The sequence below is a fragment of the Aspergillus ambiguus genome (assembly GCF_047715705.1).
Source record: "Aspergillus ambiguus strain CBS 117.58 unplaced genomic scaffold BDV59scaffold_5, whole genome shotgun sequence".
NCBI lineage: Eukaryota > Fungi > Ascomycota > Eurotiomycetes > Eurotiales > Aspergillaceae > Aspergillus > Aspergillus ambiguus.
In genome coordinates this window covers 869,703-884,253 of record NW_027395518.1, presented here as the reverse complement: position 1 = coordinate 884,253, position 14,551 = coordinate 869,703, and the positions used below count along the sequence as shown (strand labels likewise).

Here is a 14,551-nt window from a genome sequence, read left to right as displayed (position 1 = left end):
TTTCTATCGTCTACGTCGTTTAATTGCAAAAAGTGCACAGTTTCCTCCGGAGTGATCATCGGTATTGATGTATCCGTCGTCCAGTCTCTGACTCAAACCGATCATCACCAACATGTATACCCCTTCCATCACGCACCTGGCCCTTCTCGCTCTGGGCTTGATGCCCACTCGAATCCTTGCTGCCGATACCCTCAGCACCAACGGCGTGTCGACCTGCTTAACGGGCTCCGACATCCAGGTTCAAAAGTTGAATATCACCTACTCACGCTCATCACGATCACTCGATTTCGATGTGGCCGGAACCAATGAAAAGGAACAGAATGTCACAGCCTCTCTCACCGTCACAGCCTACGGGAACGAGGTATACAGCAAAGACTTCGACCCGTGCAGTACCGATAACTATATCGAACAGCTGTGTCCCGGTACGGATCGAGCCCCATTCGATCCTCGAGCCCCGCGTTGCTAACGTCTACTTCCTCGCTCTAGTCCCTTCCGGCAATTTCGCCGCCAAAGGATCTCAGCAGATTCCCGAATCGTTCGCTAGTCAAATCCCCTCAATCGCCTTTGCCGTTCCCGATCTGGATGGGCAGGCAAAACTGCAGTTGAAATCTAAAGACGGCGACAAAGAGGTTGCTTGTATCACCTCCGAATTATCCAACGGTAAATCTATGCAGATACCCGGTGTCACCTATGCCGCTGCCGGCGTGGCTGCAGGCGCTTTGGCCCTCAGTGGGTTGTCCGCCCTCGGTACTGCTGGTCAGACCGGGGCGGCGTCCTCTAGCCCAGGCTTCGGTGAGGTTATGGGGTGGTTCCATACCATGGCCACCAACGGCATGCTGAGCGTCAGCTACCCTACGGTATATCGCAGTTTCACGAAGAATTTCGGCTTCAGCACCGGCATGATCCCCTGGGGACAGATGCAAGAGACCATCGACCACTTCAGAGCGTCCACCGGCGGCAACATCACCCAAAACAGCTACCAGTTCCTCCAGAACGCGACGATTACCTACGGCGACGGATCCAACAAGACAACCGTAACGAAGCGCGCTTTCAACATGATCGTCTCCACGGCGGACTTGGTCGCGCGAGAACTCTCGACTTCGTTCAATCAGGACGGAAGCTCTTCCAACAGTACCGGCAGTGACGATGAAAGCGGTATCAAAAAGGAACTAACGGGACTCGAGGCCTGGGCGGCCCAATATAAGGTCCCCGCCTCGAACACCTTCATGACGGTTCTGTTGTATTTCGCCATCGTCGTCGCCGCCATCGTTGTCGGCATCCTGCTGCTGAAGGTTATCCTGGAGCTGTGGGCTCTCTACGGCACTTTCCCCCATAAGCTGAAGACCTTCCGCAAAGACTACTGGGGCTACATGGCCCGGACGATCACCAACTTGATCATGATCCTCTACAGTATCTGGGTCTTGTACTGCGTGTACCAGCTAGCTAGCGGTGATTCATGGGCCGCCAAAGTCCTCGCTGCTGTAACTCTCGTGCTCTTCACTGGTATCCTGCTGTTCTTTGGCTGGCGGATCTTTTACCTGGCCAAGAAATACAAGAAGGCCGAGGGTGACGCTTCGAGCTTGTTCGAGAACAAGGAGACCTGGCGGAAGTACAGTCTTTTCTACGACAATTATAAGAAGGATTACTGGTGGCTGTTCGTACCCGTAATCGTCTACATGTTCGCCAAGGGCTGCATCCTCGCCGCAGGCAACGGCCACGGACTGGTCCAGTCGGTCGGCCAGCTCATCGTCGAGGCTCTGATGCTGGCCCTGTTGCTGTGGAACCGGCCTTTCGTCGCCAAATCCACCCAGTGGATCAACATCAGTATTCAGGTCGTCCGTGTCCTCTCCGTCGCCTGTGTGCTGGTGTTTGTCGAGGAACTCGGCCTGTCGCAAACCACCAAGACCGTCACTGGCATCGTGCTGATCGCCGTGCAATCCGCCTTGACCGGCATCTTGGCCATCCTCATCGCCACCAATGCCATCATCCTGTGTGTCCGCGAGAACCCTCACTCCCGGCGCAGAAGAGAAGCCAGTAAGCACCCCCTCACCCACCCTAGCAGTCCGCGCGACGCAAGGCCAACAACTAACCCCCTCCCAGAAAAAATGGGTGACGACCTTACTCCCTTGGATGCCCGCGAGTCATTGCTCATGGACCATGCTCCTCGGAAGGACTTCTCTGAGATGAGCAAGTTCAACTACACCGGCCCATATGCGGGCCCCTACCGCGACGCGTCCCCGTATGATCCCAAGTCTCGCCATAGTCCCACCGGAAGTACGGATCGCCTCGTCGAGCCAGGATACGGTTTCGACGGGCGACATGGTCGCAGCTTGAGCCACGAGAGTCGACAAAGCCGGGATAGTCGGGGCTCGCCCGATGGCCGTCACCCCACCGCCCCGGGCTACGGGTTCGCCTATTAGGTAGGCCCTTCGCGGGAGACGCTACGATGTCTCACTCTTTATATACCTCTATATTACATATTATACATGCTTTCAGATCTTTTCCGGCATAGACACATTCTTGTGAGCATTTTTGACGAAATTAGCGGGATTGTTCTTGGTTGTCTGCCCTTCGTTGTATCTTATTGACACCGTCTTTACCTACCTACTGCTCGCATTACCGCGCGAGACTCTGATTTACTTTTGTTTTCAAGCGACTCGATCATTCTCTGAAATTGACCTGATATCCCTCTCCCTATGTATAACTTTGGATATAAAATTATGTGTCTACCAGTCACCTTGAAGAATATACCCTACTTCAGAGTTCACAGCAGTGAGAGCATTCTGTTTCGTCTCCCTAGTACAAGAATCTATAAGGATTCCGGGACAAGAAGGCCAATGCCGAAGAGAACCGAACCAATTATCCATTATTTTGTTTTGTCTCCATTCCACGGATCATACGCAGCGCTCAGCTATACATATGGAGATCCCTCGAGGTAAACCATAAAGCAGACGGAATTGCATTGTAACGTACATTAGGCATATCGTCAGTTTCTTTTATCGTTTTTGCACAGCCATCTAGCCCTAGCGAAAGACTGGGCCACAACACGTTTTCGGGAGGACGAAAATGAGTGCAAAGAAATCGGCAGCCGTATTGACAGTCCCAAAGAATCAAGATAGAGAAGTCAAAGAAAGCGAGGAAGGAAAACGGGATAAATAAAATGAACAAATTCAAGAAACAGAACAGACCACACCACTAGTTCACAGCTTCAAGTTCATCACCGCGCATAAGGATGGAATCCCCGATGGCCGCCACGTCCACCGCCACGGTAGTTGGCACCGGGCTTTCCGGCGTTCTTGGGGCCGGTCGGCGCGTTGGCAGGGGCGGCGCTCTGGGGCTGAGGTGTTGCTCCTGGGAGTTGGATTAGCCTTGAGTTTAGAACGGAAAAGAATAGAGTGAGACGCCTGGATTTGACATACCACGTCCCATGCTGCCGGCACGGTTCATCGCCTGAGGACCCGTAGGGATGTTGGGCTGCGGCACTTCATCATACATGCCTTCCCACGAGGTCGGACCGCCTTGTTGATACGGCGAGAAGGCACGGTTCTCCATGGCGCGCCGGGCCTGTTGCTGCTCGTACTTCTGCTGCTCGAAGGCAATCTGTTCGTGGGCGTTGTAGCCCGGTCCGCCGCGCTGGCCGCTGTAGTTCCCGCCCATATTCATGTTTCCAGAGGGGCTGTTGCCTCCGGTGGCCATGGCGCCGCCGTTGCCGCCCTGGCCCTGGTTTTGCATTTGCTGCATCTGTTGCATCTGCTGCATCATGGCCGGGTTCATCATGTTCTGCATCTGCGGGGTGGAGCTCTGCGACGGCGGGCTCATGCTGCCTTGCTGCTGATTATTGCCCATCTGAATCTGTTGCATCTGCTTCATTTGCATTTGCTGCATCATGGCCGGGTTCATGCCGCCCATACCCATACCGCCCATGCCTTGGCCCTGCGCCGCCGCGACCGCCATCTGCTGCTGCATCAGGGCGAAATATTGCTGCATGCGTTGCCAGTACTGCGCCATCATCTGCGGCGTCATGCCGCCAGCCATGCCGGCCCCCTGGCCACCTTGCTGCTGAGACCCGTCACCACCCTGGCTGCCTTCGCGGAATCCGTCCCTCCGACGGTTGCGGCGTTCTTCCTCGTCGCGGAGGTTACCACGGGGCTGGGCCTTCTTCACCTCAATGGGTTTGCCTAGGATCTCAAGAGGGCGGGACAGGGCTGCTTCGACGGCGGCTTCGCTGTCGAAAGTGACGAAGCCGAACCCGCGAGGACGACCGGTGTCTTTGTCAATCATCAGTGTGGCGTCAACCACGCGACCGAACTGCATGAAGAAGCTCTTGAAGTCTTGCTCGTTGGCTTCCTGGCTGACACCACCGACGAAGATCTTACTCGTCTTCTCTTGTTCGTCACGGGGGATGGCGCGCTTGGGGTCGATCTTCGACGAGGTTAGGTGGGTTCTCATAGTTATAAGAAAGAGGAGCTCTTACAATCTTCCCGTCCAGGTAATGTTCCTTAACCATAACCGTGTTCACAGTTTTTGGGTCTCTGAAGGTCAAGAACCCGAAACCACGAGACCGACCGGTGGCGCTATCCCGCATCACAGTGCACTCTTGGACCTCTCCAAACTGGGAGAAGTAATCCTTAAGGGATTCTAGTCGGACTGTTAGATAAAATTCACATGAAGTATTTGACAGAGCCTTTGGGAAAACATACGATCCGTCGTTTCCCAGTTCAGACCACCGATAAACATTTTCCTGTGAAACTTATTATCAGTATATGTGACCTCTCGTGAACATGTATCAAGACGCTAAACGACGGCGCATAAATGGAGAAGCAAGACATTGTAGAACACAAAAAGAGGCTAACGGAAGCCTGGAACGCTTTCTTGCAACAGTAGCTCATGGTGGTTGGGATCAATCCTGGTGAGCTGGTCGTATCTCCGATGGGACTCGAAGGCTCAAACGATGCCTCCCCGTGTACTTCTAAGTTGCGATGGAGCAGTCGAGGCATTGAGATGGCTTCCGGGCGGAGGAGATCGCAGGCCGCTTGTGGTTTCCCTGGGCATCCCGATATCACGCACATATACGTCGACAGACGGCGGTTGACGGTATCATTGGTTTTTCTCTCTTTTCTAGTCGGATATCCACTGGTTTACAAGGCAACCCAGTGGACACGCAGGACATAACGGAAGGTTGTCCGGGACCGAAAGGCATGTGGTGGTGGCCGTGAAGACCACAGAGTTGGAGTAGCATGTCAGGCGGAATAAGTGAATTGTTTCTGTCTCTCTTTCTGACCAAAGAACCTTTGCCTGTCTGTCTAATAGAGTCCGAAGCTAGGTAGGTAATCTGTTCGACAACGCGCAACCACACAGCCAAGGCTTCTACTCCTTGCTCTGCTCTGCTCTATCAAGAAATATCGACAAGAAGCTATATAGCATCGGCCGTACTATAGTCGCTCGTGACAAAGGTTCGTGGAGTCAGGGAACCGAGCATTCGTGAACTGCTCTGTCGACGGTGGCGCGTTCATATGTACCGTACCACAGATGGGAGTGGACGATAGAGGGAGTTGGGCTCCACCACAGGACGTCCCTTATATAGCTGAGTAACGAGAGACTAGAGTATCTCCATCCAAGGCTGACCGCGACTTCGTCTCGTCTATCTGGGAGGACCTCGATCGGAACCAAAGCACCTCATCATTCACTCCATTGCACCACGCTGTCATGATTTAATTGATTCCCCTCCCGCGAACCCGCGCCATCAATTGGGCCACTGAGCCGTCATTGCACAACCACCATCATCCGATTCATGGTGTCCGTCCGAAACTTGGAGGTGATGTAGATGTGGCACATAGGAAATTGATGGACGCGAAGGCCCCACGGGCCGGATAAGATGGGCAGGAGACATGGACCAGCATAGAATCATGCATGTCATGATTAATCACCACCACCATATGTGGCTCAAATTTCGGATTGATACTCCAATGCACCAGGGAAAACAAAAGAATACAAAACGTGAACTGGGTTTACAGGAGAAGCAGACTTACCCGTCTTCTTTGATGCCGGTCCCTTGGGGTTCGGATTCCCCCGAGGCAGGAGCGGTTGTGGCGTGGGTGAAATCGGAACCAGCATTGGCGGTCATGCCGTTTTGATAACCGCCATCGTGTTGACTGATGCCTTGCGTATGATCGAATCCCAACTGGGGGGTGTGCGTCTGCACTGAAGGCTGGGCCGAAGCAGCCGCAGGTACGGATTCGACAGGCTGCGGTTGAACAGCGGAGGTGGGTTGGTTGGTGGACTCATCTGCATCATAACTGAGGTCGAGAGTTAGCGAAGAGGCAAGTAGGGACTGGATTGAGGGACATACAGGTCGGCGAAGAGATCTTCTTCGACGTCTTCGGGTTCAGCCATGGTGCAGAGGGGGTAGGTGAAAAGATGAAACTGGGGGAGTCAGTGACGACGGTGGCGGAGATGGAGCCAAGAACCACGTCAGATTAAAATGGAGGGTAAGAAACAATAGAGGGAGACGTAGGAGTTGGTCGAGAAAAGACGGGATGATGATGAAGGGGGAGTGCGAAGGTTGAAGGGGAAGAGAGAGGGAGAGAGGAAGAGGAGGCGGCGGCGAAGTGGAGGAGAAAGAGTCCGTCGGCGTGTGAGGAGGTCCAGCCGGCCGACCGCAAACTGTCTTTCTTCCCCGTGCCGAGTCAACAACATCTTCCTCCCACCACCCGTCGACTTTGGTATCTGCTCCTCCGACCTCTTCGTCCATGATGATCGCCTTCTAATGATCTCTCCTCATGCATCATGGACCTTCCAGCCCCCCCTCGCCTCGCATAGTCACACCCGCATGAAATCGCATCCCAGTGCTGCAGCGCCCCCCGCACTCTGCAGTCAACCCGACGCACTCTTCCAGTCTCTCTCCGTCCCTGTTCACTTCCTCCGACAATGACGGCGAAGAAGTCACCGCAACAGGTACGCTCTCTCTGGACGGTCACTCGCGTTTATTCAATTAGGTTACTGACTCGCATGTCCGCCAGGAGATGGTTCAGGTTGGTTCGTACTTGGTTACCCCATATTTTCCGAATTTACGTCCTCCCAGTCGCTAACACAGCTTGTTACACGCAATTGATAGATGCTTCAGAGTACGTGATGTCCCCGACTGCTTGTTCCGGTTGTGTCTGGAGTTTCTCCAAGTCTCTTATGTCTGGTTCCATATCTAATCCTCGAGAAGACGGGCAGGTTCACCATTCTGGAAGAATACCTCCATACCACACCACCAAGGATCCTCGAAATCTCACGAACACGGCACCGTCGTCGGCGCATCCTACTCCCACGCGGATATCTTAAAGTATGTTCCCAATCACCTAGACAATCCTTCCGTGTTGGGTTCAAACCGGCTGACACGTGTGATCCCCATAGAGGCATGTCCCAACAGCATCCACGCCCGCAAACACCCCCGCGACCCTCATCTACCAATTCGCACAATATCTCGCCATCCGTACATCGGTCTAGTCCATGGATGACCTCTCCCCGCGCGACATATTCCAACATCATGAACCAAGGGATGGAGTCCTGGAGTCGGGACTCTGTCGACGACGACGATGATGACGAAGAGGAAGCAGATATCGTCTATGACGACGACGAGGACGAGTTCGGTCTACCCAGTCTTACTAGCCTGCGGAAGAAGCAGACAAAGAAGGTTGACGCAGCTCCGCCGAAAATTGTCCCTCATGGCGGGGGTTTCGGAAACAATCCCTCAATGCTGGGGGTAACTACGCCCAGCAATCGGCAGCGCGCCAACAGTTCCGATATTGCAGAGGAACGCGGTCCCTCCATGTATCCAACTGCCCGGAAGGGAGAAGGCAAAATTCTCCGGCCACAATATAAGGACATCCTGAGAGGTGAGCCCTCCGCGGTTAAGCGGATTCGGACACAGCTAATTTCTCCCCTAGACCCTGCGAATGCTCTGAATCTCATCAACCATGCCCCACCCCCAAAGGATGCGACACCGAAGGAGATGGACACGTATTCCAGCCGGATCTCAAGGATAAACAAGTTTAAGCGCCTGTTGCAGACCAGCACGGTTCCTCTAACGGAGCTGAGAAATCTGGCGTGGTCAGGTGTGCCGGATGAAGTACGTGCGATGACTTGGCAGCTTCTTCTGGGCTATCTTCCTACGAACAGCGAGCGGCGTATCTCGACTCTGGAGAGAAAGCGTAAGGAGTATCTCGACGGGGTCCGACAAGCGTTCGAACGCAGCTCAACCTCGGCAACCCCTCCTTCATCTGTGACCGGGCGCGGTCGTGGTCTGGATGAAGCAATCTGGCACCAGATCAGTATAGATGTTCCTCGTACAAGTCCTCATATCCAGCTGTACAGCTACGAAGCCACACAGCGTTCTCTGGAAAGGATCTTATATGTCTGGGCTATCCGCCATCCAGCGAGCGGATATGTTCAAGGCATTAATGATCTTGTCACGCCTTTCTGGCAAGTGTTTCTGGGAGTATATGTGACGGATTTGAATGTTGAAGAGGGCATGGACCCCGGCCAGTTGCCGAGGAGCGTACTGGATGCCGTGGAGGCGGACTCGTTTTGGTGCCTCACGAAACTGCTAGACGGCATCCAAGACAACTATATATATGCCCAGCCGGGCATTCACCGGCAGGTTCGGGCGCTTCGCGACCTGACGGTGCGCATTGATTCTGCACTTGCGAAACACCTGGAGAGCGAAGGGGTTGAGTTCATGCAATTTAGCTTCCGATGGATGAACTGCTTGCTCATGCGGGAAATGAGCGTCCGGAACACCATACGGATGTGGGACACATATATGGTATGACACTCCAGATGGATTACTCGAGGCGCTGCTGACATCTACTTCAGGCCGAGGAGCAGGGCTTCTCCCGATTCCATCTGTATGTATGTGCAGCATTCCTTGTCAAATGGTCGGACCAGTTGGTGAAAATGGACTTTCAGGTCAGTTCCAGCAAATCAACGTCTACGCTCTTATTCCATCCTAACAATTACCACAGGAAATCATGATGTTCCTACAAGCCCTCCCAACCAGGGACTGGACAGAGAAAGACATCGAACTCCTACTGAGCGAAGCATTCATCTGGCAGAGTCTCTTCCAAGACTCGAGAGCACACCTCCGCCCGGCCGGCGACCGGTCTCCAGAAAACGGCTTCCAATGAAGATAATCATTATTCATTAATAACATGTGGTTTCTAATTTTGGCTTTGAAATGAACAAGGTGGTATCATCTTCCGCGGTCGATCTTAATTGAAATGGAAGCCCTTTTGGTTGAACGCCCATAGCAGCTTGAGGAAGTCGTTCTCATCGCACATCCTTGCCCGCTTTTCGGCAAGCCCCGTATCGTCCTCCAGAACCTGCCGTACCTTCTCCCGTACCAATTCCGCGACCTTGCCTTTCTTCTTCCGGACCGGACGACTCTTGAGCGCCTCTTCCACCCGCGCGTTGGCCTGCTCCTTGAAGAAATCCGGCACGTCATCTTCATCCATGTCCATGTCCTCCTCCGGCTCCATCTCGTCGTCCGGCGCGTTACCGGTATCCATCTCGGTGTCGTCGTCGTTGGCCGGCCCGTCCTCCACCGGAATGTCGTTCTGCGCGCACCACGTACGGTAGTTGGCCTCGAGCAGGTCCATGACCGTGTGCTTGCCGAGGAAGCTGGAGCGAATGGTCTTGTTCTTCCGCACGAAGCAGATTCTCAACAGACCGTCCCACTCCTCGTAATTGATCTGTGGCCGCGGGTTCTTGGGGACCATGCGGATAACGCTGGAGTCGACCAGCGGAGGAGGCTTGAAGTTATTCTTGCCGACCTTCATGATGTGGTCGATCTTGGCCCACATCTGGGCGTTCACAGACAACCGACTGTAGAGTTTATCGCCGGGCTTTGCGAACAATCGCAGGGCAAATTCGCGCTGGAACATGAGAATGCAGACCCGGGGAGCTGGCGTGGTGGCCAGGAGCTTGAATGTGAGGGGGGAGGAGATCTGGTTGTCCAGTCCTGTTAGGCAATGGAACCTTGAACAAGAGTTGTAGAGACATAGACCGTACCTGATAAGGAGTGTTGCTAATGCAGACGTCGAAATACGGGAGCTCCGTCTTCATGAAATCTCCCAGAATAACATCTAGTCGCTTCTGCGCCGGCGTTCCCTGCACACGCTTGGTGACTTCCGCCGCCATTCGGGGATCCAACTCGACTGCGATGACCTTCTTTGCTTTCTCGAGGATGCGGACTGTAAGGTTACCGGTACCAGGACCAATTTCTAGGACGACCTGTCGTTTCAATATGCAATCAGTATGCCGTTATTCCCGACAATGGGTGGTGGGGTGTAACTCACGTCGCTTTGCTTCAGATCCGCCTTATCCACGATAGCCTAGACATACAATATCAGAACGGCTTCCACTTTCTGGTCCTCGAACCGAAGAACTCACATCCGATACACCGGGATTACGCAGAACGTGTTGACCAATGTCCTTGTTCATCTTGAAGATATTGCTCGCGGCCTTGGTCTTCGCCGCAGCCTCCGCGTAGGGACTGGACTGCGGAGCGCTGTTGCGCTTCTTCCTGTTCACCTTAGGCATGATGGAGACGGTAGCGAGACTGTGAATAAGACCCCCGGCAGTCTAAAAGAAAGGAACGGAAATGAACGAGGGGCATATAGCGCAAGAAGGAAAAAAAAAATATCCAGAATGCGGAGAGTTTTTGATAAGATTAGCGGCGACCGGAAGAAAGTTGTTGCGGGGGGCTCTCTTGCCGCAACGATGGAAGAAGCTCCCAAATAATTTACTGCCCAGCATCTATCCCTCCCTCCCAACTCCCACCCTTCGATTCCGCGACTCCGAGTACTTCGCTCAAGATGGCGTCTGGGCGTAAGGACTTTCTGAGCCAGCCCGCTCCCGAAAACTACGTCGCGGGTCTGGGTCGAGGTGCGACGGGTTTCACGACTCGCTCGGATCTGGGCCCTGCGCGCGAGGGCCCTACGCCGGAGCAGATCCAGGCTGCTCTCGCGAAACGGGCCCAGCTTCTCGGTGCGGCGCCCCCGACGGCGTACGGAGCCGGACGGGAGAAAGGCGGGAAAGACGAGAAAGAAGAGGAAGAAGATGACGAGCGGTTCCAGGACCCGGATAATGAAGTTGGACTGTTCGCGTATGGACAGTTCGACCAGGAGGATGATGAGGCGGACCGCATCTATCGGGAAGTGGACGAGAAGATGGACCGGCGGCGCAAGGCTCGAAGGTCAGTTACATCTATCGGACGTCTTTAAGGATTTGGTTTCCCCGTCACCGCGGACTTTGGGACTAACGTGGATTTGTGCCTACAGGGAAGCCCGCGAACAACAAGAACGCGAAGACTACGAACGCAAGAACCCGAAGATCCAACAGCAGTTTGCCGACCTGAAACGTTCGCTGGCCTCCGTCTCCGAGGACAACTGGGCCAACCTTCCGGAAGTCGGCGATCTGACGGGAAAAAACCGACGAGCGAAGCAGAACCTTCGCCAGCGGTTTTATGCTGTGCCGGATAGTGTCATTGCAGGTGCCCGAGACTCGGCACAATACGAAACGACAGTTGCCGACGATGGAGGCGCTGATGCGCAGAGCGCGGACGGAACGATAACCAATTTTGCGGATATAAGTGCCGCGCGTGACAAAGTCCTCCAAGTCCGACTGGACCAAGCAGCCATGGGATCGTCGGCCGACACTGCCTCAGGGAGCGCAACCAGTATCGACCCCAAGGGATATCTGACGAGTTTGACGCAGTCGGAGATGAAGGCCGGTGAGGTAGAGATTGGCGACATCAAGCGAGTCCGTACGTTGCTTGAATCGGTGACGAAGACGAACCCGAAGCATGCTCCTGGATGGATTGCGCTCGCTCGTCTGGAGGAACTCGCAGGCCGGATTGTGACTGCTCGCAATGTCATCGCCAAGGGGTGTGAACTGTGTCCAAAGAGCGAGGATGCATGGTTGGAGAACATTCGGCTGAATGAGGGCCATAACGCTAAGATTATCGCGGCTAACGCCATTAAAAATAACGACCGCTCTACGAGACTGTGGATTGAGGCCATGAAACTGGAAACTGAGCCTCGTGCCAAAAAGAACGTTCTGCGACAGGCTATCCTTCACATCCCTCAGTCGGTTGCAATCTGGAAAGAAGCCGTCAATCTCGAAGAAGATCCCAGCGATGCGCGCCTCCTGTTAGCGAAGGCCGTTGAGATGATCCCATTGTCAGTGGAGTTGTGGCTTGCACTGGCACGCCTCGAGACCCCTGAGAAAGCTCAGGCGGTCTTGAACAAAGCCCGCAGAGCTGTCCCAACCAGCCATGAAGTCTGGATTGCAGCCGCCCGGTTGCAGGAGCAGATGGGCACTTTCGAGCGAGTAAACGTCATGAAGCGAGCTGTGCAAAGTCTCGCCAAGGAAAACGCCATGCTGAAGCGAGAGGAGTGGATTACAGAAGCTGAAAGGTGTGAAGACGAAGGGGCTATCCTGACGTGCGGTGCTATCATCCGCGAAACTCTAGGCTGGGGATTGGACGAGGACGACGACCGGAAAGACATCTGGATGGAGGACGCCAAATCCAGCATCGCCCGGGGCAAATACGAGACGGCGAGAGCGATATACGCGTATGCCTTGCGTGTATTCGTCAACCGCCGGTCGATCTGGCTTGCCGCCGCCGACCTGGAACGAATCCACGGCACCAAGGAGGCGTTGTGGCAGGTTCTGGAGAAAGCAGTGGAGGCGTGCCCGCAGAGTGAAGAGTTGTGGTTGCTTCTCGCCAAGGAGAAGTGGCAGACTGGAGATATTGACGAGGCCCGGCGAGTTCTTGGGCGTGCCTTCAACCAGAATCCTAACAATGAGGACATCTGGCTGGCGGCTGTCAAGCTCGAGGCTGACGCACAACAAACAGACCAAGCCAGGGAGCTGCTGGCGACAGCCCGTCGCGAAGCAGGAACAGACCGCGTGTGGATCAAGAGTGTTGCATTCGAGCGGCAGCTGGGTAATGTCGACGAAGCGCTCGATCTGGTAAACCAGGGTTTGCAAACGTATCCCAAAGCTGACAAGCTTTGGATGATGAAAGGCCAGATCTACGAAGCCCAGAACAAGTATCCACAGGCTCGCGAGGCCTACGGAACCGGCACAAGGGCTTGCCCCAAGTCCGTCCCGCTGTGGTTGCTGGCGTCTAGGTTGGAAGAAAAGGCTGGGGCCGTCGTGAAAGCTCGTTCCGTCCTCGACCGGGCTCGCCTGGCGGTTCCCAAGAGCCCCGAGCTGTGGACGGAGAGTGTCCGCGTGGAACGGCGGGCGAACAATATCGGCCAGGCGAAGGTTCTCATGGCAAAGGCGCTGCAGGAGGTGCCTACGTCTGGTTTGTTGTGGAGCGAGAGCATCTGGCACCTCGAACCGCGGGCACAGCGCAAGGCTCGCAGTTTGGAGGCTATCAAGAAAGTGGACAACGATCCAGTCCTCTTCATCACGGTGGCGCGGATCTTCTGGGGTGAACGTCGACTGGAGAAAGCAATGACCTGGTTTGAGAAGGCCATTGTCTCCGATAGTGATCTTGGCGATGGTTGGGCTTGGTACTATAAATTCCTATTGCAGCACGGCACCGAGGTTCGTTTTCCATCCCACCCGTCTATCTTATCTCGGAGTGTGATACTGATACGTTTTGTTCACTACAGGAGAAACGAGCGGACGTGATCTCCAAGTGCGTAGCTACCGAGCCTAAACACGGCGAAGTCTGGCAGTCGGTAGCCAAAGATCCAGCCAACGCACACAAATCGACAGAAGAGATTTTGAAGATGGTTGCGGGCCAGATTTCTTAGACAATGCGAACCCCAAAGGCTGGTTAATGTGTATTTTTATCTCTATATCCCATAGCCCGCGCCACCTATATGAGCAATGAAAGCACGGAGAACACTCCAATGGAATTGGACAGACGTTTGGAAAGGGTTTATGTAGAACTGTCTTCGTCTATAACCAGCAAAGTCATAAGCTACGGTGAAACCAAGGTTGTAATGTACAAACAAGAAGCAGACAGAACCAAAGCGTCCTCCCGAGACCAGGCATGAGCGTCAAGACCTTTTCGGCCGTGTGTCAAAACTCATATATAGATAAACAGACCAAACCAGAGTCTCTGAATCCAGAATTCCAAGTCGGAACATAAGAACTTCTCTGGTCTCAAGCAACGCGAAATCGCAAATCGCAGACCAAATTGAATCGAATAGTGGGTATCGAACGAGCTCTCTGTTCGCAGCATATTACCACAGTCTCCCCCTGTGTGAGTGTTAATTTTCTGTGCTGATTTAGGAATCCTGATGCAGAGGCCCCGGAGACGAGCGTGGTGCACCAATCGATGCTGACGTCGAACACACTCGGATCGGCATGTGTGCTGCTGCACCTCCGAGGTGCGGACGAATTAAGAGACAAATGAAACGGAGTGAGGAAAAGGGGGGGGGGGGGGAGGATATGAATCGAGAAAAGTATATGAAAAGTCACTTGAACTCCAGGCCAAATGCAAATCGGCAGTGCCATTCCCATGGCAGTGCCAGTAGTT

At 54.1% G+C, this 14,551-nt stretch overlaps 5 protein-coding genes across 5 annotated transcripts; 3 read left to right on the top strand and 2 right to left on the bottom strand.

Annotated features, from left to right (window-relative positions):
- Nucleotides 1-29: 29 nt before the first annotated feature.
- Nucleotides 30-2,558, top strand: BDV59DRAFT_132419 (transient receptor potential ion channel family protein). Its single transcript, XM_073686990.1, has 2 exons — nucleotides 30-422; nucleotides 487-2,558. Exons 1-2 carry the CDS (start codon nucleotides 113-115, stop codon nucleotides 2,418-2,420), a joined length of 2,244 nt encoding a protein of 747 aa, XP_073551057.1. The 5' UTR covers nucleotides 30-112; the 3' UTR covers nucleotides 2,421-2,558.
- A 520-nt stretch (nucleotides 2,559-3,078) lies between these two features.
- Nucleotides 3,079-5,312, bottom strand: BDV59DRAFT_132439 (heterogeneous nuclear ribonucleoprotein HRP1). Its single transcript, XM_073686992.1, has 4 exons — nucleotides 4,701-5,312; nucleotides 4,475-4,638; nucleotides 3,420-4,422; nucleotides 3,079-3,351 (listed from the first exon to the last, which is right to left on the bottom strand). Exons 1-4 carry the CDS (start codon nucleotides 4,735-4,737, stop codon nucleotides 3,218-3,220), a joined length of 1,338 nt encoding a protein of 445 aa, XP_073551056.1. The 5' UTR covers nucleotides 4,738-5,312; the 3' UTR covers nucleotides 3,079-3,217.
- A 1,500-nt stretch (nucleotides 5,313-6,812) lies between these two features.
- Nucleotides 6,813-9,215, top strand: BDV59DRAFT_132433 (GTPase-activating protein GYP1). The gene is made up of 8 exons (XM_073686991.1): nucleotides 6,813-6,954; nucleotides 7,020-7,035; nucleotides 7,115-7,124; nucleotides 7,214-7,330; nucleotides 7,402-7,883; nucleotides 7,935-8,812; nucleotides 8,863-8,955; nucleotides 9,012-9,215. The coding sequence occupies exons 1-8, from the start codon at nucleotides 6,928-6,930 to the stop codon at nucleotides 9,171-9,173; spliced, it is 1,785 nt and encodes a 594-aa protein (XP_073551055.1). The 5' UTR covers nucleotides 6,813-6,927; the 3' UTR covers nucleotides 9,174-9,215.
- Nucleotides 9,216-9,257: 42 nt separating this feature from the next.
- On the bottom strand, nucleotides 9,258-10,587 carry BDV59DRAFT_199495 (dimethyladenosine transferase; the record flags this gene model as incomplete). The annotated part of the gene is made up of 4 exons (XM_073693377.1): nucleotides 9,258-9,992; nucleotides 10,057-10,278; nucleotides 10,344-10,379; nucleotides 10,438-10,587. The coding sequence occupies 4 exons, from the start codon at nucleotides 10,585-10,587 to the stop codon at nucleotides 9,258-9,260; spliced, it is 1,143 nt and encodes a 380-aa protein (XP_073551054.1).
- Nucleotides 10,588-10,801: 214 nt separating this feature from the next.
- BDV59DRAFT_172556 (U4/U6-U5 snRNP complex subunit PRP6) lies at nucleotides 10,802-14,457 on the top strand. Its single transcript, XM_073688727.1, has 3 exons — nucleotides 10,802-11,242; nucleotides 11,328-13,608; nucleotides 13,677-14,457. Exons 1-3 carry the CDS (start codon nucleotides 10,863-10,865, stop codon nucleotides 13,818-13,820), a joined length of 2,805 nt encoding a protein of 934 aa, XP_073551053.1. The 5' UTR covers nucleotides 10,802-10,862; the 3' UTR covers nucleotides 13,821-14,457.
- The last annotated feature ends 94 nt before the right edge of the window (nucleotides 14,458-14,551 follow it).